This window comes from Electrophorus electricus, chromosome 10 (assembly GCF_013358815.1).
Source record: "Electrophorus electricus isolate fEleEle1 chromosome 10, fEleEle1.pri, whole genome shotgun sequence".
Taxonomy (NCBI): domain Eukaryota; kingdom Metazoa; phylum Chordata; class Actinopteri; order Gymnotiformes; family Gymnotidae; genus Electrophorus; species Electrophorus electricus.
The window spans coordinates 12,516,664-12,543,497 of NC_049544.1; the positions used below are offsets into that span (position 1 = coordinate 12,516,664).

Sequence of the window (26,834 nt, forward strand, 5' to 3'; positions counted from 1 at the left end):
TACCAAACTAGTGCAGTAGGAAAGCAGACCTGCTTTTCACAACACCTCTACTGCTGGCTGGACCCAGAGAAAGCTCTGCCTGGTTCACGGGCAGTCCTTGCATTGGATGTCTTTGTTTTAATTATTGGCAGTGAAGCTCCAGCGGGACAGCCGCTCGGCAGGGCATTCTTTAATGGACATTTGTGAGCCTCCTAAGTGATCCAGCAGTTCCCTACACACTGCCTGCAGGCTAGAGCATGGCTGTAGCCCTCTCGCTTGTTCAGAAAGAGTTAGCCGAGGTGGAATTACATGAGAACAGCAGTGACGTTTATTCTACTTCATTATCGCCATCGCAGCAGCGTGAGGGTGGTCTGATATGAAGAGTTTGGAGCAGCTAGCTCTGGGTCCAGGCTCCTAACCGCTGTGGTCCTCACTGTGTGGAAAGGAGTTGATCTGCCAGACATGGGGAGCAGTTGGTCAATTGAAAATGACTTGCCAAACATCTCCTAAAAGGAGGGTGAGGGGGTGAAGGGAGTACATGTCTAGGATGTCCTATATGGAACTGATTATTGGGAAATGTGGACACATTGAGGACTCAGGCATATTGGTAAAACACTGAAATTCTTTAATTAAAACAGACATGACCAAAATAGACACCAGTCATATGAAAATTGACATCGCACACACAGAGCACAGTATTCAGTCTAAATCAAAATGGCGTGTCCTATAAATATCGGCTAAAGTCTATTCACATTATAGTTGTTGATCTTAAGTCATCTATCTGCTAACAAACACTACTGGCCAGCCCGGACACTTCAGATATTTGTAATCTATGCATACCTGTGCAGGTAGTTCCTCATTTACTGTCTCTTCAGCCCTTGACACATGTACTCAGGAGAGCTGACGGCGAAATAAAGTCAATATGTAGAATGACTGGGGGTCTGGTCGGCTGGACTGCTCTTCAGCGTGGAGAACAAAAGCGAGTTGGAGAGTGAGGCGGGGACGGTCGGTGTGGTCCACTCTGTGGGTGGTGGTGTGCTGCAGTGTGCAGGGAGAGCTGCCACGCTGTTGTGGTGACGGAGGATAAGGAGGAGAGAGTTGAGGCTTAGGACATGGTGATGTGCATGGACTCCAACATCTCCTCTACCGCCTTCATCGAGCATTTGTTCTCCTTCTTCCCACGACCAGCAAGCTGAGACAGAGAAGTGGGGTGCGAGCGGAGGGGTGGAGACAGAGAATAAAGGGTTGAGGCAAGGACATTGCTTAATTCATAATGGTTCTCTACAGATCATGGTTTAACGCAAACCTTGTGGTTCAATAGATTCAACAGGAAAGGAGATCACCTTACAAATAGATTATGTTAAATGACAAGTATTTAAAAACATTCCATATCTAGCTGCATATATTGGATCCAAGTTTGAAAGGATGAATAATGTGTAATATGAATGGAGTTAGCTGTAGCTATAAACTTGCAATAGGAAGTGGAACAGCTCCTCAGGTTTAAGGCCAGCTCTCTGACCCCTGTGGATCCTGTTCTGGCATGGCCTAATTGATATGCTAATTCAGTCTCAGAGGTCACGTTTCTGTCTACTTTCGCTTCATCTAGAGAACACCATGGAGAGGAAGTCCATCTTAATTCCTTTTAGTCTGTTGTCATTTGCTCAAACATTCCACTTTTTGTAGACAATTTCTTCATCTAGCCTGATTCACTTTGAGGACCCCTGTGCCCTCGATCTATTAAAAAAGAACAGAGATGATCATTTCAGCCATGCCACAAGGCTCCATATCCCTCGGTCCAGTGGGACTATGGACTGACACAGCACAGGCCAAGGGGCCCACACACCATTTCTCCTTATTAGTCCTGTCTAAAAGCCATGGCCAATCCAGAACTATTACAGAAACAAAGGGCACGCAGTCAGTGCTTCGCTCAGCAATCTCTGCAGTAGAGCGGGGTGGGTGTTTGTATATGTGTATACATTTATATGTGTTTGTGTGTGAGCACGTGTGTGTACAGTAACAGCTGTGGGTATGCTGGCACTAGCCAAAAAGAGGAGCATACAGTTTGAGTGAACTCACTGGATAAACAGAGAGAGAAGCAGACGGAGCATGGCCAATCACACTGCAGTGCTGTTTCTGGACTGGAGAGCACATTTCTCCGTGTCCTCACTGGTAACTCATTAGCCCCAGAGGAATAGTACTCCTCCCCACTGCCCCTCAGCGCACAAACACACCGTGAAAAATGGTACTGCCTTACTGGGAAACCTTGCTGGATAAATAGGCCTGATGTGTGATACAAATGTCAAAAGAACACAATTCACCTTCTCCTAACATGCAACTCTCTCAATTGCCAGTCTCATGTTGAAGCAAATCATATTTTTCCCCTCATAATTCAGCCATTCTTACAAGTGTTAACATAAATTTATAGAGGATTCTATACATAGTGAGGAGAACTATACAAAACATCTGTGTGTCCACTACTCTGTGCATGTCATGTGTATCGCACACGCAGACACACATTCTCTGTGTGCTTTGTCAGTGTTTTCCATGGTTAATACATTTGAATTAGTCCTGGCCAGCAGCCAGCAGGATAACTGCAGTGTGACTCATGCATTAAGAAATGGAGGGTTTAAATTCTAAACTCATCTCATCTCTGGGCCATGTTCTATCACTTCATCTGCTCTGCATGCAGGATGCTCCAATGCTACCAGCATGACTTACAAAATGTGAGCCGAGTAACGTGTAATTAGCAGCTGGCAATTGCGGCATCTATTGGGGGAAAATGTACTTACATTTTTAAAATACAAAATAAAAGATATACTTAAAAAGAATTGAAGTAGTAATTGTTACAGCCATTTGATTCTTGCTATGGAACCAAGAAAAGACCTGAGCTGTCAGACAATAGCTTCCAGCATGTCAAATCAGACTCTCTTCCACAGTAAACAGTAAATCGCTGCGATCATGAGCAAGACGGTAAGACTGAATCCTGAACTGTGCACCATATCCTAGCAAAGCCATGATAAGCATGACATAGGCTGCCCTGTAAATACTAGCTCCTGACACATGCACACCTTAAAACAGTCATTCATCAAGCATGCACTGCTTAATGGTAAGAAGTGATTCAGTCACCCCCAATACATCTGAAGACATCAAAGCATTTGTCCCAGGCCGCTTCAAAGCAGTGTAGACAAATGAGAGCTCACCGCTCTTTCTGCAAAATGACATGGCAAATACACGTGCCTTACACTGTAAAATGCAGCCATCATGTGCCACAAGTCATTTCTTTTGAACTTTTGAAGTTGCATAACAGCTATGCATATTTCACACCATGCCCATCTAATAAGCAATCAGAGGTTGAGGTGGCTGTGCTCCCTGAGTATAACAGTCAATCAGTATGCCTGTTGCTCCTCTGGTATTTCCTTCAGCTAAAAACATTAAAATTCGATACATTACGTGAGAACAATTGTAGCCCACACAGTCCACTGCAATTTTTGTTTTTGGCAAAGCTCTGGGTAAGAGAGCAAATTTTGATGCAATTTAGAGCAGAACAGCAAAGAATGTAAGGAGGAATTTTTGTCAGCACTAGTAAAGCATTGTGTGCCAATTGTGTCATCCTAAACCACTACCCTTTTCTGTAGTGAAGACTCCTCTGAGAAACATGTCTCTCAACAGATTCAAGATGAAAAGCCCCAAATGACAAATGAGCAAGAAAGATTTGTGTCGTGTTTAGTGAGTCAATTTTACCTGCCAACAACTGAAACAGTAATATGCCCCGCAGGTCAAGAGACATTAATATGCTACTTCTGAGAAGAAGAAAACGAGCCACATTATCAGGAAAAGAGCTTTAAAACACTGTTTGTCAGAGTGATTAGTACATGGTTCTGATTTAAAACCTTCTCTCAACCTTACTGACAGTCTCTCTCATGCTGATCTCAAATGATGCAGAATTTCTTGTCTGACGGAAAAGTGGTAATGGCGTGTGTAGACACCTCTGAGGAAACCCCAGCAAAAAGCAGAGACTCCCACCAATGGTGTCAAAGGAGGGGGCTTTGTGACAGAAGTCCTCCAACCACACAGGAACCTCACTGCAAGTGTGTGTGGGCTGGATCAGGGCTTGACCACATCTGCTGAGTAAGGGACCCTTTATTACACATTTAACTGTTAATTCTTAAATAAGCAACATATATGGCCCTGACAGCAGTTAAGATTTCTATTAAATGCACGTTTGTGCTTCATGTGCCATGGCAACAGTGTAAACCATTTTAGTGATACCATCTGAGCTGCTCTTCAGTTTTTCCTCTGCAAATCTCAATCCGTTATTTACCCCTTTCCCTGCAGAGGTGGTGCATGGTGTGAGTGCTGCATTTTTCCCTCGTCGGGCACAGATGCCCATATTTGGCACCAGCTGGTATGATTCATGTGGAGGGGAATCGATAGCAGCGCTTTAACATGCAAACACAGAAAACAGCTGTGTAACACAACGCCAGCCCTGTGGGCTTAAGTCAACACATTAGCTGAGCCACCCCTGAGCAAGCGTACCGAGAGCAGATCCAGCATGTAGGCAGAGCAAGCGCTCACTACACTGCCGCTTTTCACTTTCTCTATTGGACTGGGTCATCATGTACGCAGACACACAGAGAGCAGACTCTGTGGTACTCACCTGATAGGCTCTATTGATTTGAGAGGCAGCCCAAGCAGCATACTTCACATTGTCCTTCTTCACCTTTGCACTGACTTTAGTGTTTGCAGCTATGTGACTTGCTGACTAGAAAAAAAAGAGAAAGAGCTTGAAGTGAGAATGCAGAAGAAAGTAAGACAAGCGAGAACAAATGAGATTCAGTCACGCACAGCACAGTAAAAGAGAAGGATGGCTGGTGTACAGAAGGTCACACAGAACGCCTGCAGAGATAAGCGAGCTGCTCACTGTAGAAGGATGGTGAGGCTTGGACGGCACAGCAGACTGCTCTTTAGAGGGAGGAAAAAGTGAGTTTTTCCCTGCTGCTGTGCCTGCTTTCTCCTGGTGCTCATGGTCCCTTAACGCAGTCTACTTTCTCTAAGCGGCAGAGATAAACGGTGCTGACAGGGGTGAGAGTGTCTGGGAAGCGGCGTGTGGCTAGTGCGGTGCGAAGTGAATCATGCGCTCCATGCCGCCCAAAAGCTCTCCCCTTCACAACCACAAAGCCCATGTCTTTCCCATGTTACTGCCATCAGCCCCACAGAGCAAAGCCCAGAAGATCCCATTGGGCAACACATGAAAGCGCTCACTATAGACGTGCTGAAATTTTAACTACACACCAATCAGCTTCTCTTTGAATGCTGCCAAACAACCTCTGCAGCTTGTGGAGTTCTGTATTTTTTTCCTCTCATGATATCAATTTTAATTGTGACTTTGAATGCAGGACCGCTATCAGTGTCAGAAAGAGCAGAGTGGTTTAGTGCTCGTGAGTGTTTCACACCGGGCCTGCTTCTCATATTTCTCAACCGAGCTGCAGCAAGATACAACTTGCATATATGAAAACAGGGTGGGACTGCTGATGCACCTCCAAACATGTAATGAAAAAAGGGCACCCACACAGTCTGTCTACTGGCCACTGTGGAGGACACAAGCAGCGTTTTTGGCAGTGGCCTGCCATGCCATGCCTGTGACACATGCAAACAGCACATCAAAGCAAGGAGGCTGCCTGGCTCTGTGTTTGAACTACTGAAACACACACGTGTATGCATACGCATATGAGAACAGTGTGTTTCTGTGTGCGGCTCCCCCGCACAGCCTCTGCTTCCCTTCTGCTCCCAGCTGCCTGTTTGTGTTCCTATGTCAGGAGTCACTTACAAATGATGCATTGGTGTTAATGGACAACTTCCTGTTTAAATAAATACGCAGATGAAAGGCTTATTCAGCGCAGATAGGACTCAGAGCGCAGCAGCAGCCCACGTGGGATAAAGCAGTGGCCAGTCCGCTTCCAATCTTTTACTGCCGGCAGTTTATTTATCTTCCTCATAAACATAAAAATGCCCCGCTAAAGCCTGAAGAGTTGTGTTTCACTAAAATCCAGACTGAGCCTTTTCTGTGGTAGGGGGTGTGAATGAGGATTGAGTCAGCAGTGCTCAGCCCCATCCGAGAGCTCATACATGGGGGGGGGGGGGGGGGGGATCAGAGAGGGGAAAAGGGAAAGTAGTAGGGGGTTGTAATAGGGTATTTGTTGTTTGCTTTTTTTGGCTTCTTCGGCAAAAGTCATGACTCACCATGTATAGGCCAAACAAGGCCCTCATATTTCTGTTGTTCAGTTTCAGTGCCTGCGCAAAATACTTCCTGGCTAGTTCCATGTTCTCCATCCCCCCCTGGGTGTACTTCACCTAGGAAACACAGCAGGGAAAAGAGCCAGAATCAGAATCACTGACATTTAAAACACCTACAGAACAGCTGAAGTAAATATATGTTTATGAATATTTATGAATAGAAGAAAAGTACCATAAAGGACAATGCAGCTACTGACGATGAGCAAACATACTGATAGTTAAGAAGGAAGAGGAGGAATGCTATTAGTTCTACTACCTCTGCATACTGCTCACAGTACAGGTGATTGTGTGGATTGGTCATCATCAGTTCCTCTAGGCAGAACGCTGCTTTTGCATAACTAAAGGAGCAAAGAAACAGAACAGAATAAATAAACAAACAAACCGCACATACACACCTGGTAAAAGTTCTCAAAAAACATTATTCTGTATACCATGACCAAGTGTAACCTAGTGGATGTTGTGTAAAGTAAATTTTGGTCTCGCTGACAGCAGGAAAATGGACTGCCCAAGGTTTTCCTTCTATCAGTCTTTATAAGGACTGAAGGAAATGTGTGTGAACATCCATATGGTAAAATGATGGATGTAGCTTTGCATTAGCAAAGGCAATTCTGGCGTATTTTCCCCCACATCTCTTACATTCTTGGAAGCTGATGATGAGAAAGCGGAGATAGTGTGAGATCTCCACCACATTTCTAGACACGTAGCATCAATCTGTCTGCCTTTATCCTTCCAGGCTTAAATGTGCAGTTAAAGGCTGACTTGAGGTCATTGTTGAGTAGCAGCAAGCTGTGTCACCCTCAGATGAGATCACTTCTCTCCGCGGCCTGCTGAGCTGTGGACCTCAGCCTAATCTGTAGCCACTTCATGTCTCACAGACGCTTTCCCCTTCGTGGGCTCAATCAAAGGGGTCGATGGAATTCTCCCATATACACACACAGACTTTCCAACTGCTCCCTCGCACCAAATAATCAAACAATTTTACGAAGTACGAGGACTATTACGATGAAGCCGCAACACACAAAAATGGCCAGAGGGTGTCCAAAACCTGCAGACGAGTTTAAGGCTCCAGGCCCTTCGAGTCCCCAAACCACAGTGTTTTCAGCTACCGTTAGAGAGTTCTCCATCTAACATCAAGCACTGTGCTGAACGTGCCCATGCACAAATCAATTTATTAAAACATGTCAAATTCAAAAACAAGCACTGGAATGCATCCAAATTGGTTGTGGATACTAATCTAAAGCAATCTTACTGTTGGCGAGCAGACGGGGGAAAAAGTGCTCTGACGTAAACAAGGTTCCTTTGGCAGGGACAGAGCACTGGCATTACTCCCTCTCACGAGATGAAGAACCTATCAGAACACTTAAGAGTATGTTTAAGAGACTTCAAAGATTGAGGGGGGCAGGGCCAGACAGTGAAGGAGTGTAGAGAGCAAGAGAGAGCAACCAAAGAGCAAGCAAAGAGAAGGCGAAGGGAACAGGCTATTCGGAAGGTTGCAGGCTGCTTGCAATTACCACTTCCTTTCCATAAAGACTTTCAGATGTGCTCCTGCAATGGCCCGGGCTATAGCTGAGCAGAGAGAGGGAGATGAGGAGAGGGGGCAGGGATCAGCACATACCACCACACAGCTCAGCAGACCCCACCTGATCTAATGCTGATGCCGAATGTACACTACTACATTTTCGGTTTCCATTTACACAGACAAGTTCTCGCCGCTGCAAGCAATTTTTGGAGACACAAATGATATGGCGAGCAGACTAGGCACTAATGGGGTTCTAATGTTAAACAGGCTTCAATATAGGCATCTGTTCTTCCACTCCAGTCCTAGATGTCTGATATTGCTAGAACTTGTGACACTGCTTGTGTAGGTCTGATTATTGGGGCTCTGTAATAAGGTGATATTCATAAAGATTGGGACATAGCTCTCTCTCAGCAGGGCTTGGGAAGTGGCTCTAACTAATTTGAGGGAAAAATAAAGATTAAAAGTCCAAAGTCTTTTAGACCGTGTCACACCCTAGTGTATCTCATTACAACGCCTGGTCAGAGAGCCTGCAAAGTGGGGGATAAAAGAAAGCAACAAAGGTGGTGAAACTTGTTAACTGTCTCGTTAAAGTCAAGTTTCTAAGTTGTTTTTTTTTAAATAATATATTATGGAGTTTTATAGCAGGTGGGCTGGCTGATACATGGGCCTAAAAGTTACAAACATGTAAAAGATGATGCATTACAATATCATTAACCAATATTTCAGGATATCCCAAAGGGAGCTGAGGAATAGGTGAGGAACAGAATCTTCTCAGGGCCATATTCTTCTTTGTCATCTTCAATTCAGGTATGTGGGGAGGTCATTTCTAGAAGTGAATCTAAGGCAAGATTTACACTCCTGCTATTAGATAAGATCCCAACAGAAGGTGAAATTAGCCTAATTTATTTAGCTGGCAGGGTGCCATCACAGAGATATGCAGGGAGTTTATTTCACTTCATCTCTGCCCCATCAGGTCTTGTTTTTACTGGCTGGGAGAGTAAGTGCCAACACCTTCTCCTGGGAATCTCTTTCCCAGCTCACTCACTCTCGCACAGTGTGATAAAGAGAAGTGATAATACACGGTTTGGAGGAAGAGGAGGGGAAGGGAAAAAGGGAGTCTGTGACCTAAAATAAAGAAAAGAAACAAAAAGGAGGTGAAAAAAGAGAAATTGACACGCCCGTAGATAGGGGGTTGTCAGGGTGAATGGCGTGATATTAGAAAAGTTGGACTAAGCGGGACAATAATCCTCTCACCCCTGGATTTCCTCTGGCCACTACAGCAATAAAGGCCCCACACAAAAACATGAGCTAGCCAATATACAGCCCCCTCCCCGGGGTCCTGCATTCCTACAGCCAGTGCCCTCCAACCAGGGTGACCATCTCTCCCACACACACACCCCCACAATCCCAAAACAATGATTAAAGAAGGATGGAGAAGTGGGACAAACAAAATTATTTTCCTACAATGTTTATGTCTGGCAGACACTAACCCCTAGCAACAGAGATATCAATAGAGGTGGAGGTGGGGGTCTTATCCTGAGGTCTTAAGGAGCAAATCCCATTAAACCCATACTCCATGTGACAAACAGATTCTGAGCTCAGTGAAGGCCCCTGGCTGAGACTGGCATTTCTCTTGCGTTCCCTGAAGCTGTCCCACAACCCCTCAGGAGCCACTGCTCATCCACTGAGGGACGCCCCAAAGGACAGCATGATGGTTTCCATCTTTAACCCATAGACATGAGACATGGTGGTCTGACTCAGCACTCTTATAGAGAAAATGGGCTAATCTGGTACAATTCCTGATATTCCATGAAGATAATAACAGCCAAAACTGCTTTAAGAACCTGTTTACAGTGAAATAATTTTAGCATGCACAGTAAAATAAATTTTGTTATTCAATGCAAAGATTACAATATCTAAGCACAATGACTAAAGAAATGAGATCAATTGTCAATACTCGTGTTCGTTGATGTACAGCTCTGACAGCTCATGCCACGCTTCCTGGTCTCCCACAAACCTGTGAGACAGAGAGGCAGTTAGGTTCTTTCACAGACAAAAGAGGGGTTAAGGCAGGGCTTGGGGGGCAGCTCAATCAAATGCAAAGCCCCTTTTAATTAAACCATGGAGGGGAAGAGGAGGAGAACAGGGCCCCAATCCTCCTGTAAAACACTCACTGCTCCAGATATTCGTTGAGCTCACGGATGGCATCAGTGTTCCTGCCCTGCGCTCGCAGAATGGAGATCTTGCGCTTCCTTGCTGCCTGTGGATTGACATCAACAGAGGATTAGGATTCTAAAGCCTCAAGTGTTTAGTGGATGGAGGAAAAACAGGAGGAAGAAAGACAGGGGATGTGTAAATGATCAGGGTAGTGAGTGAGCTGCTGAAAGCCCCACTTCCCCTCTGGTCACATACTCCTAAACCCATGCTGTGTATTCAGTCTGCTTATTTATCAATGTTAGAGTGCCAAGGCAGGTTTAATTTCCCTATATCCATATATGCATATAGGAACGCATAAAAAAACAAAAATGTGATACTAAATTAGATCCTTTTCTGAAATGAAAACAAGGGCCATGGTCTTCTTTCACTTTTCCCAGCCGCTGCAGGGCAGGACTGCAGCATTCAGCATTGCCTGGGACTCTTCTATCCAGCACACTGATCAAACTGTGACTACTACAATAAACAGCTATATTTTCTGCTCTTATTCTGGTTTCATGCTCCGACTAACAGTCATTACATTTTCACATGAAAGATAGCACTGAGGCAGCCATTTATCCTCTATGAGTAGTACTGCATAACCAGATTCCCCCCTCCTCAATCCCCGCATTCTAATAAACACCCTTGCATCACAAACCACTCGAGAATGATGTTCATCTAAAAGCACATTATTGACGACACAGCTGCCCCAAGCCTAAAGTGGTATAGGAGATCAAGAAAGGTAAGGGCTTTATCAGAGAAGAACACTCATGGACTCTGGCATCACACATCATGAGCCTGCTAACGAAGAATGGACAAGGGCACTGCATGCTTAGCAGGAGCAGATAAGTGGTGACTCATCCCATTTAAGTAGAGAAAACAGCACATTACCCAAAAGCCCAGGGCTGTGCACATTCATATGAGCTTGTGAGGCCTAGCCTGCAAATGCTCCAAATAATGTTCACATAGCCTTCTGCTGTAGAAATGACCTTCAGGCAGATTAGACCCTCATCAATCTGAATCAAAGTACTATGCTTACTTCTACGACTTTTCCAAAAGCCATCTTTTTCTATACTCACAAGTGTAGAGCAAAAATTAACAGCTTTACCCACAGAAGCACACAGTCTTGCCACAGAGATTATTTATGGACTGCCATTTGATAGAGTGGGTCTTCCTCACTCCCACACTACAGACCAACCCCTGTTGAGCTGAGCATGAGTCACATCTGAGCAGCCATAAATCTGGAACTGTTCTGACACCATTGGCATTGCATATCCACTTATCCATCATTGGTGCAGGCAGGCAAAGTCACTGAGTGGTCACAGCATCCCTGTTGGTTACAGGGATTACACCACTCACTCAATCTACTTTCAGTCCTGCCATAATCTGACCTGACTTTATGGTCATCAATTATCAAATAATACTTAATATGGATAATGTGTCAAACTGAAGTTTGTTAACTTCTCCTACAGAACTAGGATTTTCAAAAGACTGAACTGTTCTTATCCACCTGTTCTCATGGACATGGACTAACATCCATCTTTAATTAAGAAGAATCTTCCTGTCATGCTGATAAAATCTCTTTTACAATTCTAAGCAGTAATTGTGTCCTGAAAGACATCTCATTGATCCCAAATGATTTAAAAAATAATACCATTACAGAAAGAAGAAGAAGGCTGGAATTCAATATATTATCTGGCTATCTGTATCAATGAACAACTAATTAGTATCTAATTAAGATATATTTTTATATACAGAAGTAATGGACATTTTGCCAAGGGAGCAAATTGACACCACTTCAAAACTATGGGAGGGTGTGAAAAAGAAGGCCAAATAACAAAAATTGCAAATAGGAGCAATGGAGTATGACACCAGATCATTGCTGTAGGTACTGGAACACAATAAATAGTGGAAGGGCTAGAAGTTCTAGCATTTTTTGGACACCACCATGGCACAGAAACCTTGAACAATTTTTGTTGATTCAACAATTTTGGTTAATGGGTACCACATCTATTCTACAGCCTATAATTACAACAGCTCAGTTTCCAATCTCAGCTCAGCATGCTGGGATGCCTCACAAGTCCTTACAGTAGTCGCCAATTTTCCGCCATTTTCTTGGCTCTACCCTCCCTTCCCCCATTCCATGTTGATAAAATAGCGTCTAGATAAGCCTCATTCAACCAACATTTACAGACAGGTAACCTAGATGATGTCATCCCCTCCCATACCACAACCTCCGCCACACCATCTGCTAACCAGCCAAAGAGCGCTGGATTGTGGGAGGGAAATGGTCTGGTCGACATCACACCACAGCTCCATTTTGTTCCACTCCCGCCCCCAGGTTTGAGAAGCACACAGGAGCTGATGGAAGGTGGCGGGTGTTTGGACATCAGGAAATAGGCTGATCTCAGAGAAATCTGGGCTGGGTCTCAATTTGTCAGGATAGTTCACAAGGCACCTGCTTACTGACATAATGTTCCCACAAGTGGGTGAATCCTACAAGGAAAGAAAGCATTTCTCCAGTAGCACATTTGTTGTTTTTAGCCTAGTAGTGCTGAAAGAAACTGAAAATGTGTGTGAAGCGCAGTGCAACAGGAGAGATATTATATATATATATTATATATATATATTATATATATATATATATATATATATATATATATATATATATATATATATATATAAAGTCTGGAATAAAAAAAAAACATTTAACCTCCCGGAAACTGTCACAGACCAAACAGCCTGTTCCTGCAATATCTCTACCATGACAGATTAAAACGGTCTATCAAAAATGTTGCTGCCACCTAGCTTACCTATACCTTACCTGTCATAAATTAATATATTATTTAATAACCATCATTCATAAATGATTCTGGCACATGGCACAATCTCTTTACTCTCCATTTAGTCAGATAAGAGCACAATAGATTTGCATTTCACAATGATTCATGAAAACATTCAATCCATAACAAGATACTGTCTTTGAAACACTTGACAAACAAGGGTAATTATCTTCTTTCACCTTCCTAGTTGCTCTAGGGCAAGACTACACAGTTAGTTAGTTAGTTGGTTAGTTAAACCTGATACAATAATACAGTTTATTAAATCAAACTTATTTCCCCACATGCAGGATGTATCAGCTATAAGAATTAACCATTTGGCTAAAAGCAGAAGGTAAAAATACCAGACATTTGAAATGTTTTCACTTCACATGTACAGGAATTTCATACATTGCTCACTACAACACTACCCAACTTGATTCTGATTTTCAGGATTTTTAAAAAATTTTGTTTTTAGTTCATTAGTAATGCTGACCTACACTGTACAAAGTCCAATTTCTAAAGTGTTACTCAAATCCTCTTTTTGGATAAAACCTTGACAAATAAAAATGACTTAATTTTTACAACCATTGGAAGAAAGGATATAAACATAAAAAATTAAAATATGATTTCTTCAAGCAGTTACTTAAAAATGATATAGGCTTTGGTTTTGTTATAAACACTTGGCCTAAAATTGGTATGTCCGGATGGCTCACACTAAAACAAATGATTAAAAAATTCTTTTACTGCCCTGGGCTCTGTCATCAAGCAACTAAATATTTAAACATAGTTCAGCTGTACTATTAAGAAACTTGTTTAGAAGGAGACAGTCTTCACTACTTTCCTCCATCATTTTGCATGAGCACTTTATTTCTTTGGAAGAGGGGCTCTAGGGAAACAAGGATCAAGGATTCACAAGCCCACCTACTTTGGCTAGGTGATTCCCTATCATTTTTCCCCTAACCCGATACCAATACCAAGCTAGTATTGTGATACCAATACTTATTTTTGTGACGGTGCAGCTGGGTGGCTCCTCAATGCTTGCTGGGGATACTAGAGCTGTTTGCATCTCCGCCAGGTGATCTGGCTTCCTTGTCTGAGGCAGCGAGGGAGCCATTATGCAAGCTCCAACCAAGGGAAAAGAACCTCAGCCAAGACCTGCTGTTGCCTTCCCTTACAAACTAAAGGTTTTGGTGTCCGTAACCAGCCCGGTTTCGTCGGGGGGTAGGGGGAGTTCTTAGCAGTCCACATCTGACCACTATATGGGCAGGCCAATCGGTCTGGAGGTGTGCCTAGGGGTCAATAACCAGTTGTGCCTTGTTTTGCAGGTGCAAGCATGGTTGCAGTCACCCAATGGACAATAGGGCGATCATCCCATTGACGCAAGTGGTCACCAGCTCTTCCCCAGCTGACAAGAGAGGGCTCAGTCGATGTAGGGGGCACCATTTCAATTGCCCTGTAAAATTAAGGGGTCCCAGCTGCTGTAGAGGGACAGTGTAGTTGACTAGAGGGGGCACTCTCTCCATGCCCAATCAGCAAGGGGCCCAAGACGGGCCCCATCGAGACAACAGGGCAACTTTCTGCATCTCCATACCTAGTTGACCTTGAGGGACCCTGTTGAGAAAAAAGGACGTGTCTCCACACATCCGTATGCAGTTGGGGAGAGACGTCTCAATGGAGGAAGACGGTGGCCAGTCTCCTCCAGATATGTGCATCGTCATAGTGCCCAGGGCTTCGGGAAGCGTGGCATCTTCCATGCCCTAGGCTCTAGGTGGCACAGCATGCTCCGTGCCACATGCCCAGGTGCGTATGGTGCCCACTTTATCCCCACACCTTTGCTTTGCCACTGCCATTTGATTGGGGGGGGGTTTACTGTGATGGCTTTGTTATAGTTATGGTTTGTACCCTTTGATGTTTGGTTTTGTTAGTTTCATTAAACTCTTGAGCTGGAGACTCCAAGTTTGCTTCCTCTTTTTGTCTTGCGGATTTAAGTTCATATAAGTATGCTTAAATAGTAACGGTGAGTTTGTTGAACTTCATATAGTAGCTTGAATTAACTAAGACAACTTTCAAAATGTTCACATAACAGTATAGTTGAGTTGCTTCAAAATAACTCAAGATTGCTTTATTTTTCAAAATGTTTAGTGTAGCAAAACTAGTCATTAACCATTTCACGGATTGTATGCAGGTAAACTTTATATATTTATTGCTGAATTTAAACCTACTTCAAGCATTGATTCTTATTTCCTGATGCACATACTCTCACTGTAACTTTCCAAAGGCAAAACAAGCAACAGACCTTGGTGGGTGGTGTTGATATGAGGTGCAATAGTACACTCAGAAATTAGATCCCAGTATCTATTTATGGATAGTTCTCGTGACAAACAAAAATCAAAAGCATACACTGCTCTTCTCAATTTGCACTTATGTCTTTGCACAGCAGTTCTTTTTTGTCCATTTGTTGCAATGTCCATGCAAACTGTGTATCTGCAGACTGTTATGAATATTATGTGTAGAGAGTACTGCATATTGGAGGTTTGCTGAAATGACTGCATTAATATTTCAACTGATTTTACGTTAAGTAAATATTGATATAAAATTAGAAAGCCTTGACTACTTGAGAGACAACAAATATACAATTAAAAGTACCATGAAAAACAAAAAGGGATTTTAAATGAAAAAGGACCTATACAGTATAAGCAAGTCAGCAGTAAAGTTTTTGTTGCCCTTGTTTTTGCTGCTGAAAAAAATGCCTTGCAAGCAACAAAAAAACAAAAAACCCACACAAACAAAAACCAACACACCTGACAGTATTGGAATTTGATTTTAAAACGAAGCTGTCTGATAAAAACTGTGGTTGAGTGATTTTTTTCAGTGCAGACAATTGTAGCAATGGAATATTTGATAGCTTTTATGGGAAGAAAGGCTCTACACAGTCCACACATCAGGAATATATAGTTTATGCTGGCATGAAGAAAAAAAAACACTAAAGTCACGCCAACTTCCACTTGGCAGTTAAACCGCAAACTGGAAACTAAATGATTCCTATATTCAGGGCTAACATTGTAAAACTTAAGAAAATGTGTTTTCTAAATATTATTAATGCCACATTTGATTTGACCATCCATGTATAACTTGGACAACACCATTAAAGGGGAAAACAGGTTTCCCTCTGGGGGTGTATTGTTTTCATACCTTCTGAATGTTAACAGAAGGACAGAGATACGATTACCAGATTGTGAAAAATAACTTGACCGCACTGATTTGATTACAACCATTTTGCACTAGTATTCTCAACCTCTTGTTTATGCACTGTTCAATGTGCTTGCAATTTAACTGTGATCATGGGAAACAGGGAGTGTGTCTTGGTTGAAATGCCTGAAAAACAAACAGAGGATTTCTACTTTTCATATGAAGAAAGACTGATGGGGCCGCTTTAGTCCAATAGAAACAGATAATAAAACAAATAGCAACAGTAATGATAAAGGGTGGAGGGGGGTGTTAAACAGGCAGTGAATCTTTGCTAGTGTGACAAGGAGGACCAGAGAGGAGAAAGAAAATAAGAGAATGTGAAGGGCAAAAACAAATGAGAGAAGTGACTGCATGAATGCACATGAGGGATTGTTGACTTTGTCAGCAAAGCCTCCCTGTGTTTGAAACAGACAGTTAGGTGTGGAATCCTCAGGCGGAGTCCAGAGAATAAATGTCTGTGCTTCATCTTGCACACTTTGCCAGCCCAGAGAAAATGTTTAATATTACTAAGCAAGTCCATATGTTAGAGAAGCACAGGAAATGTGTTGAGTGTCTTCAAGGGAAAGCCAAAACAAATAAGGTCATAGTTTCTTTTGGAAACCATTCAAAACCTTTATTTTCTTGTATGACCACATGTCCTTTTGGAATCAATTAACAGCAGGTACATTGTGTTTTAGGGTGATGGCTGGGGTGGGTGGCAACGAAGGGCTGCCAAAATATTGAGCAGACTTGGGTGTTGCAAATAATTCAACTGAAACAATGTAAATCAAGTATTCAGAAAAAAAAGACTGATGAGTGACACCAGGAATCTGTAACCTTCCCACTGTTAACTGAAATGCAGTCTAATTATGAGAAAATGGATAAGAGTAAAAAGTGATCGATCCCAGTCTACAGAAACGCAGCTTTTATTTTTGTAGAAGTTGCCTGCAACATGGTGAATACTACTAAGGTGGATAAATCAACAGTTGTTGCTCCTTCTCTTGTATGTTGTGTGCATCTGCGTTGTTGAGTGAGTGGGGGAGTAAAGGGAACAAGAGAGAGAGAGAGCAAGAAAGAAAGGGACAGAGAGATGAGCGCTGTGGTTGTAGAGATAATTTAACTAAACAAATGCTGACACCAAAGACCTTCAGCACTTTTGTCACAATACATCTTTAACCACAATGTAAGAAAATGATCTTCAGTTCTTTACTTACTGTATTAGTGGGGTCATCTTGTAGTACTGAATCGTACAACTTATTGGCGTCTTCGTACCTTTAAAGCAAAGAGAGATGGTGTTGTGAGGGTGATCACCATTTACACAAGCCATATGATATTAGGCAGCGGTGAAATCAAACAAAGCTCAAGGCAATCAACTTGTTGTATACAAAATGGCTTTTCTCTATGGTTACAGGAGAACGATCGCATAAATCAGTGGTGTGTGTAGGGAAGGAAATAAACAGTTGTTACTGTAACAGCTTGTATGGTCCATAGAGAAAGCCTTTGTACAGTTTAACAATGAATCTCTCACAAATGAACACAAACAAAAACAAGCCTGTTGATCTGTATGTGCAACGACTGCCTGCTTTGATCCACCTCCAAACAAACCGGGCTCTGCTTCCATCACCAATTACACACCGTTTACAACAGTAAGATGGGGGAAAGTGGGGGGGATGTGGCGGTATTTAGTTATACTGAGTTCACCAAGTAAAAAAACAAAAAAAAACACTTCAGAAAAGGATGATAAAGTACCATTAAAAAGCAACACCAATGAAATTTCAAAAAAAATTGATCTGGTAATCTGGTTAAAGATGTAATCTGGTATAGATTATATATATATATATATATATATATATATATATATATATATATATATATATATATATATATATATATATATAAAATACGTTTGTCTTTTTATGATCTGGTAATTCGTTTGTCTTTTTATGGAAAAAAAAAGCAAAACCCATCTTTGCCTTGCCTCCTTAACAGGATCGTCTTTAATCATATGTCATAGATTCGTAGCAGGATTATGAATTTTTCCAGCAGAAAATGGAAACATCTAGTTATTTGCAATGCAAACATCACAGCTTGTCCACGCCAAAAGCCACTATTTGTGGAAACAGCTGCCAATCATGCAGATTTCACCTGGAAAACACTTGTGAAGTAATTTGATAGCCATTCCCCCTTGGTACTCATAGGTGTAAATGAACAGCACTAAAAAAAATGGCTCTTTATGTCCCAAAAGAAACCACAGAAACTAAGAATCTAGAAAAGAAACCACAGAATCTAAGAAAGGATGGTCTTCTATTCAGGAGGGCCTTATATTCTATTCACTGCTACATGAGTAAGGTGCATTTTGTGCGAACTAAAGGCTTGCATATTTTGTGTTGGGTTACATAGGAAAAGAATGAGCGTTTTTGTATAGAGACGTGAGCAAGCAAATAAAGAACTTTATATACTATTTAAACGTCACAAAGTTGCTTTGATGGTAACTGAATTTTCTATGACAATCTAAAATTACCTTATACTGGAAGCATATTTTAAAATGTCCTTTAAAAGGACAGGCACAATTATTGTGGAAATTTACCAAAAAAACATGGTGTATTTAGTGTGGGATTTCTGGCGAACGGTTATACATATACAACTGAAAATCAGTAAGCCAGCACTTATAATAGACCTAAGAAATTTTATGTTGATAGATGTACTGCATTTTAAAAATATCCAATGCTATCGAATAATTTATTTGATTATGCAAGATTATGCCGCTAGAGGGCACGGGGGCAATAGGAGGTTCAAAGACACTACATTCACCGATGTTGACTAAATTGTTTATGTTATGAGGAGGACAATGTGACCTCAACCAGCAGGATATTTGCAGTGCATTTCAAGAAGGGAACATTTCAGAATCATTACACTTTTGAAATGGTGTCTGCAAAAGCTCTCCTGCTCAGCCCAAAAACTCCATGTATTCTGCTGGTTCATCAGCATTTGGCACACTAGGTAATTAAACAACCATAACAGTTCTGAGACCTAGAAGTAGGACCCTATTAAATTCACAGGGAAAAATCTTACATTTTTTCAAAAATTATGGATTTCAATCATTTTAGAAGGCAAATCCTACTTTCATGGCATTTATTAAATACAACTACAGCATATTGCTAGCTATAACATGGCAACGTAGCTTCACCAGGCTTAACACCTGAGTGGTAAGAACTGAACATCAGGAGACACTGTTAGGATTCACCTAAGATGAAAATTCTGACCAGTCATTCCAGAGAATTTATAGGCAGCACCATGCTAATGTTTAGCAAGATGCTGAAGCCTCAAACAACCTCCAAAATACAAAAGCAACGTATGCCATTCTAATTTATCAGAATTAGTATTATCGGTTTATTAAACTTAAATCAGCATTAGAGATCAAAAGTATAACTTGTGCAGGTTTAAAAAAAAAAAAAAAAAAAAAAAAAAAAGTAAATAACTAACATCTCTACTTTTAGTAAATCCTCCAAAATGATATTCTTGTTTGACTCATCTATATAGAAACAGAAAAAAAGCAACAAGTGTTGGCATTTAATGCTGCAATGTCCAGTTAAGATATGTAGTGAATATTTGTTTTACTGTATTTCACAGAAAATCTGATTTTTCAGAAGAAAAGGCTGACTGTACACTCCATGACCTGATTTTCATGGCCATGAATTTTGTAGGGTTCTACCTATAATCTTATTTTCAGTGACTAAAGTTAGCTAGCATGTTGTATTTGTGCCATTTAATTTTTTTTGTATAGTTAGCTTTAGTTTATTTCTACAATACCACTGGTAATAGTAAACATTTAGGTTAAGTATCTCATTAGGTTAGCACTGGCCAATATTTAAACTGAACTTTTCCAGAGAAGTAACCCAAAGACTTGGTGTTGGTGTGTGAATCTGAACTGACAACAAGCTCACTAAAAGTTACAGAACCATCACTCTTGCTGCTACTTTCACTGTGTGCCATGTCATACTTGCTAGCCTAGCTAACGGTATATGTTAATCTGGAGGGTGTCAACTTCACCCACTTCATAATTATGCTGCTGAGGTTGCCACAAACAGCCTTTATGAATCACTGGGTATAGCAATTTTAGACAATAGCTAAATAGTTTAACTATATTATGGTTTCACTTCCTATGTCGCTCAAGTCAGTACAAGAAGCTGAGGACAAACTAGTGTCTCAAACGTTTTCTCCCTGCGGGCTGCCTGCTACCACTTCAGCAAGCAAACCTTGGCCTCATGATCAAAATTAGTTTTTCCCCCCACAGCTGACAACAGAAGCAACTCTGGTTCCTATTATCACTGAACAGCTCTACTTTCAGTGCCACCCCTACCCTCACATCCACTTCATTACTGCACTGCTCTCTGGCACATCTGACAGGGCACTAGGCAACCACGCTGCCACTACCATACTTTATTTATGTAGGATTCAGGCATGTTTTGTGTGCATGTGTGTGTTTGGGGGGGCTTCACTTAGGCTGCAAGTGTGATAGCAATTAGACTCAAATTTGCAGTTTATTTAATCTGATTGAGCAGGAGCAATCACACTCAATTATGGCATAAACCATAAACAAGTCGATATGGTGAGCAGAATCAATCCAATGACTCATAAAACCCAATATATTAACACTTATTTCTTTTTCTGTAAATGGAGAGAGGGTTCAATAGAAACATAGGCTGAAAACATATGGAACACTATATGTCTGCACATCTACATTTCACAGAGAGGAAAAAAGGGGGTGGGACCTTCAGAATAATAGTGGGAGTCACCACTTCCTTCCTGGGAATTCCTCATTCAGCCATAGGAGCTATAAGACAACAGAGCACTGAAATTCTCTCTCTCTCCCACTTCACCAGTGGAATGGTGGCTCACTAAATCAACAGCCCCCTACCACTCATCCTGCCTCTTATGGTCTGCTTACATCTGAGCCTGCCTGAAACCCAGTAAACACACAAGACCAGCTTGCTAAGATGGTGCTACTGTGAGTCTTACCTCTCCAGAGCCTCTAGCCGCATACCCACTAATCGCTTCACTCTGTGACTGTCTGGAAACTGCCTCTTCAGCTCCTGTAGACAACTCTGTACCAAATATAAGAACATTTTTGTGTAAAAACACATGCAGCCATGTACAAAATCAGTACTTAACCTTGAAGTCTTTTAAGCATTGGGCAACAAAGCAGAGCGTGCACACAGGTACATTTTGTTGTTAGTTTACACCACTTAAGGGGAAAAACATTTTCAAAGAAATTATATCCAAAAGGTATTTAACTTTACTATATCTACTGTAGAATGCATGAACTAGATGGTTTAACACAGCAATATTATGTTGAAGGTTTCTGTTGACCATAAAGTGAAATACAATAACTTTCCAGTTGCAGGTTCCATGCTAAGTCAGCAATAAAGCTGTGAGAGACAATGAGAAGAATTGCAACTGACGTGGGTGAGAAGTTAGAATGCTGTGCTGTGGGTACACACAATTCCACACCAGCTACTATAAAAAGGAGGGACAGGATGCTACTTTTCCCATCTTTTTCCTCTTCTACACAGGTCTTATTTTCCTTGAATTGGGTGAGGAATGGTTATCATCAAATCTAAAGTTTTCCTGGTCAGAATGGAAAGTTTGTAATGTGGTTCAGCCCAGTTGACCATCACAGTCATGCTAATTTTCCATCAGGTTTTTTTAGCAACTCAACTTCAGAATCAGTGTTTAGCTGAATTCAACAGTAAGCATCTCTCTTTTTACTTGCTTCTTTGCATATAAAACTCTAGTCAGAATTAAGCAAATGAGTAATTATTCTAAATATCTCTAAAGGGCTGTGAAGAGAATGACTGCATTAATACTTATACGTTCATAAAGGCCACACAAGGTAACTTTGTGCTTCAGTAGTTATAAAGGTTGCTCAAAGTAACTTTGAGCTTCAGTAGCTATTTTTCACATTTTGGATTAATCTTTTGCAAATTGTTTTTCCAAAGTACACACAGAGTGATGTTTTCTGGCTGAATAAAAATCGTTTTGCATTTGGCAAGCCGAGTGACAAAGCAACACGGCATGTGAGAGATGAGGTGTGTGCTGAGTGGACGTGGGAAGGAGGAAGGGAAGGAGGGGAGACTAAACTCACCCATGCCAAATCATCCCGACTACAGTCCAGCGCTGCAATCATCACCTGCTCATAAATTATCCAAACTGGGCACAGGAGAGCATCAAAAAAATGACACCATTCAATAAACCTATTTTCAGTCAGGTACCAGAGATGACAAAGTAAAATAAACGCTTTTTGGCACTGCATTTGGAAAAAAAAATATATAACATTTAACATCTAGCACTTACATTACTGCTAGGATTTCTCCTTTTAATGTTCACATCCTATTGCTGCAGCTCTTGCACAGGTAAGTTTAAACTGTATTCTATTAAACTCCACAAAACTCATCTTTTACATTACATGGGTCATGTTTAAGATGACATGGTATAGCAAGCAGATAATGATTGCAGGTAACTATTTAAAACCAGGTCAGAATAACTGAGACCACAAAATGAAAGGCAGCACAGAATTAAAATAAATCTGAGTAGAATGTCACAGCTTTTCCTTGTGTGTCTAAAACTGCTAATGACTGCTAAATGCTTAGTAGGGTATTTTCTTGACCAGTGAACTAAAACAATTTTTAAAAAAAACAAAAAAACAATAATGGTCATGGTCAATGTATGTAATTAATGGAATTAATGCTCTATATCCGTCTACTATGATTTGAAAAAGATAGTTAACTAAACAAGAACAATAAAATGCTACATGAGATAAAAAACGAAAAAAAGGAGAAAAAAAACAAAACAAATGCCTACATCTCTGTTTTTATGATTCCAAGTCTTGTTTTAATAATTACTATCCTGTTTCACAGCCAATTATAGAGCTTGTTTCAATAAAACAGTGTTAAGTGTTTATCATTCCCCTTAAAGACTTCATGAATCATAATGACAGCAGCAGCCAAAAAAGCTAAATCAAGGACCAATAAAAAGCTATCTAATGAGTTGCAGTTACTATTTCTGAGCATTATACTATTCTGAGATCAGTCTTATACATTTAAACAAAAACCCAAAACCATCATTACCATATCCTACCTGCTTCAGATTCAACGATCATGTCACTGAGGATAGCCTTCAACCTAGTTTACTGTGTAACCCGGCTTACCACCCTGAGGCCTACTACATCACCAACATGAATAACCATGAACCACAGGGTGTTAAAGCAAGCCAGGGAGCCCGACAGCAAATACTGATTTTACTGATACCAATTACCAAAAATCAGTGCACACAAATTAGATGTGTAGGGTAAATAAGAAAAGCTAAATCAAGTTCACTCCCTCAAAAATTCAATCTATTGTTGCTATATTTATTTTTATTAGCAATAACTCGTAACATTTAGTTGTGTGCAATATATACCTACGGAACTTTTCATTCATAACTGAATATAAATGGTGATTTGATTGTGATAGAAAATCACTTGTGAACACCGTCTTAAAGCAGTATCAAAAAAAAGGACATTATTTGACCTAAATAACAGGACACCCTGGCTTATTTACACATATGTCCATTGTATTGTCTTGCCTGTAACCTCAAGTTCTCGTTACTTCCATCAAATGTAAATCCCACATAAGCAATACAGGGCTATAAAACAAAAATACTAATTTTCACTAATTAATATTTAAGCACCTATATTCTGCACCAGCCCATGTTTGAGCCCAGGAAGAGAACAAAATTTGTGTGGGAATGCAGTCATTAGCTTTTTTTTTTTTTTTTAAACAAAAAAAGCAAAAAAAGCATAGTCCCTTAGGGGCTCTGTATCTTGGTATATAAACAGTGGTGTAAAAAAGACTAGAATCACACAGCAACATTAATTTTTTACTTTATGGATTACCTTTGACTAAAATCAACACTATTTCTTTCTGTGGTAAAGATTACAATGCAATCAAAGTATTTGGTTTTGCATCACTTGCAAGGACTTGTTCCAGTGACTTTCACCATTTCTAAAATAGTTTTCCCTGCATTACAGAACACAGTCAAATTCAGCAAAAACAAAAATTTACCACAATGAAAAAAATCTCTTTTGCCTGGAAGAGACTAGTCAGACTGAAAGAGACCATAAAATAAGACAGCACAGTAAATCTATTATCTCCCACACCACTGCACACACCTTTTAAACTATGCCCTGTACATAATCATACTTGAAAAAGTTGATCATTTTGATTTTTGCAGTTGACCAGCTGCGAAATTCCATCCCTTATAACAGTACAATCTTAAGTACCCATCAAAACTTTTCATTTAGAAAAATGCAATGTATGTACACAAAGTCTTACTGCAACTCAATTGCTGTTTGCTTTACTTTAGGCTGTTTTAAAAATGACTGCACTCAAACAGCAAATGCAGTTATTTGTGTATTAGGGATATCGTTATACCCAAAGTAACAATTACAGTTCAAGTAAAAAGTTAAAGTACAAAACCTTTTTTTTTAAATAGCAAACAGAAAATTAGTACCATTTGGGATGTACTGATAGCAGGAGACACAGTTCTAAAACTATATCATCTTATGCCATTGTTAATATTTATTTTCCATTAACTCATCTTGAAATGACTAACAGCTAGCAAATGTCTCATAAATGGAGACATTCAGGTTTGAAGGTGAGTCAAGAGCACTGTATAACCCAATTGATAATATTCGTGTTCGTCAACATAATACAGATATTAAAATATCTATAAGAAATGCTTCAATGTTCAAATGTAGTCACATATTTGGGGCAGTTACTTAACATTGTGTGGGCGTAGTATTAAATATTCACAAGATGAAATAAGGGAACACTGACTTGGGATCCACCTATATTTTATGTGGAGGCCTGTATCTGAATTAATTTTTATGCACAGTGTGCAGGGTTATATTAATGCACTGTTAAATCCCTTCTCTGTCAATCAGCAACAGCATAATAAAACAGGAGAGAGAATTCTATCATTCAAAAGATCATTCAGATAAGTGGAAGCTCATAGACCCGAGCATTGTTCCATCGTGCAAGTTCAGACTTACTGTCATCGCCGAGCTTTGAAGCATGTTCACTGATAAGTTCCTCACCAACATCCACAATCTGCTCACTATTTCTGTAATTCTCCTCTCTCCACTTTCGGAGTTTGTCTCGCATCTCTAAAAGAAAACACGGACAAAACCATTGTTTCAACGTGAGCACTTAACTAGCCATATACGATCAGTTTTGAATTTAACTGGATTTAAAGAAGGAAACGGATATTTGTCTGGGACAGTAACTAGATAAACTAGATCTAGCCGGCAAACCTGTTCTATAGCTAGCTAAGCTAACTAGCTACATAACTCGCTAAGAAATTGTTAAAGTGACTAACCATTCAAAATCCAACCTACATATTAGTTAAATCACATACTTGATTTATCTAGATAGTTAGATAGATAACCCATCATGCTAAAAGCAGATTTCTGGTAGCTTCGTTACAAGTTTAGTACCCCAGCTGCTGAGCGAGCTAGCCAGGCCATCTAGATAACTTTCTCACCCAACACGCTAATGTTACTACTGTCAGACAACAGGCCAAATTGCTGCTGTTTTTGAAGTCAACGAGGAAAATCCAAACAAGGCCAACCAGGTACCAGCATCAGTGAAACATTGTAGCTAAGTAGCTGGTTAGCTACGATATCTAGTAAGCTATCTAGCTAGCGGTTAGTTATATTTGCAGTTACCACGTAGGTTGTTTAGCCAGTTAGCACAGCTAGCCCTTGGCTAGGTAAGGAGATTATCCCGTTTGCTCGATTAATGCAAACATACAAATCTGTTGAATGACCTAGTAAGACCACTCTCTGTGAAGTTTAAAATGAGTGTTTATGCTTAAATTGCCATAAGGTTCGTACAAACAGTCAAGCCAGAGATGCATAAATCTGTTATTTAGCTACCTTCCCAAGTGACATCGTACAGTTCCGAAATAGACGCCATTTTTCCTTAGGACCACCTTCCTCGTGGCAAATAATTGGCTGACTCGTTTACGATGGAAGTCAGGGGAAGGTCACACTGAAGAAGATGGTCAGTGCAGGGTGGTCACTTAAGATCATCATCTTAAGATCATCATCACTAGATCCGAAATTTAAATGTGTCCTTATTATGTGTCCTTGTTATACCTATTTGTCTAAGGCCAGGCTTCTGTTTGAGTAGATCTGTATGATAAAGTACATTATGTTAGCGTTGTATAGTTTTGTTTTTTTTTTACCATAAATGGTTAACAAATTATATCTTTATATTTAGATTTAAGAAAATGTTAGGCCTGAGATCACTGCAGTTATGTATATGAATCTAAATCTATGCATTGGCATAGGTGAAAAATGGCAAAATCTATATTTAAATGTGGTTATGGGCCTAGTGGTCTCAGACTGTTGTTTTTTTTTTTTAAACTGCTGAATATGTGAAATGAACTTTAGGATTAATAGGCAAAGCATCAGCTAAATCCTAACTGAAACTACTTTTAACTCTATTTCTCAGATAATATTAGATATTTGTATTTATTGTCCATTTAAAATTATATTAATGAGTTCCCAAACATCTCTAGTCTGATGTAAGTATAGAGAATCATAAATACATTTATAAAGTCTACAATGGTTTCATGTGTTATTTTTCTTCATCACTGGTTCAACAGGTTTCTCAGACTCTATGGATCTGGCATCATATATGCTCTACATCTAATATAATCGCTGAAGTTGACTCAGCACAAACTGGCTTAAATCT

General features: G+C 40.5%; 1 protein-coding gene across 1 annotated transcript; it reads right to left on the reverse strand.

Moving 5' to 3' along the window:
- Nucleotides 1-581: 581 nt before the first annotated feature.
- On the reverse strand, nucleotides 582-26,097 carry emc2 (ER membrane protein complex subunit 2). Its single transcript, XM_027024271.2, has 11 exons — nucleotides 26,012-26,097; nucleotides 25,127-25,240; nucleotides 22,181-22,245; nucleotides 21,055-21,140; nucleotides 17,250-17,307; nucleotides 9,967-10,052; nucleotides 9,750-9,809; nucleotides 6,530-6,611; nucleotides 6,220-6,330; nucleotides 4,637-4,741; nucleotides 582-1,171 (listed from the first exon to the last, which is right to left on the reverse strand). Exons 1-11 carry the CDS (start codon nucleotides 26,049-26,051, stop codon nucleotides 1,085-1,087), a joined length of 894 nt encoding a protein of 297 aa, XP_026880072.1. The 5' UTR covers nucleotides 26,052-26,097; the 3' UTR covers nucleotides 582-1,084.
- Nucleotides 26,098-26,834: the final 737 nt, after the last annotated feature.

What these genes read in the sequence shown, in the direction of transcription:
- emc2 (XM_027024271.2), bottom strand. Translation starts at nt 26,051, where the DNA reads ATGGCGTCTATTTCGGAACTGTACGATGTCACTTGGGAAG. An exon ending in AAGATGACCCCACTAATACA is followed by an intron (nt 10,053 to 17,249) that starts GTAAGTAAAGAA and finishes GTCAATCCACAG; the next exon opens with GCAGCAAGGAAGCGCAAGAT. An exon ending in ACTGTGAGCAGTATGCAGAG is followed by an intron (nt 6,331 to 6,529) that starts GTAGTAGAACTA and finishes TGTGTTTCCTAG; the next exon opens with GTGAAGTACACCCAGGGGGG.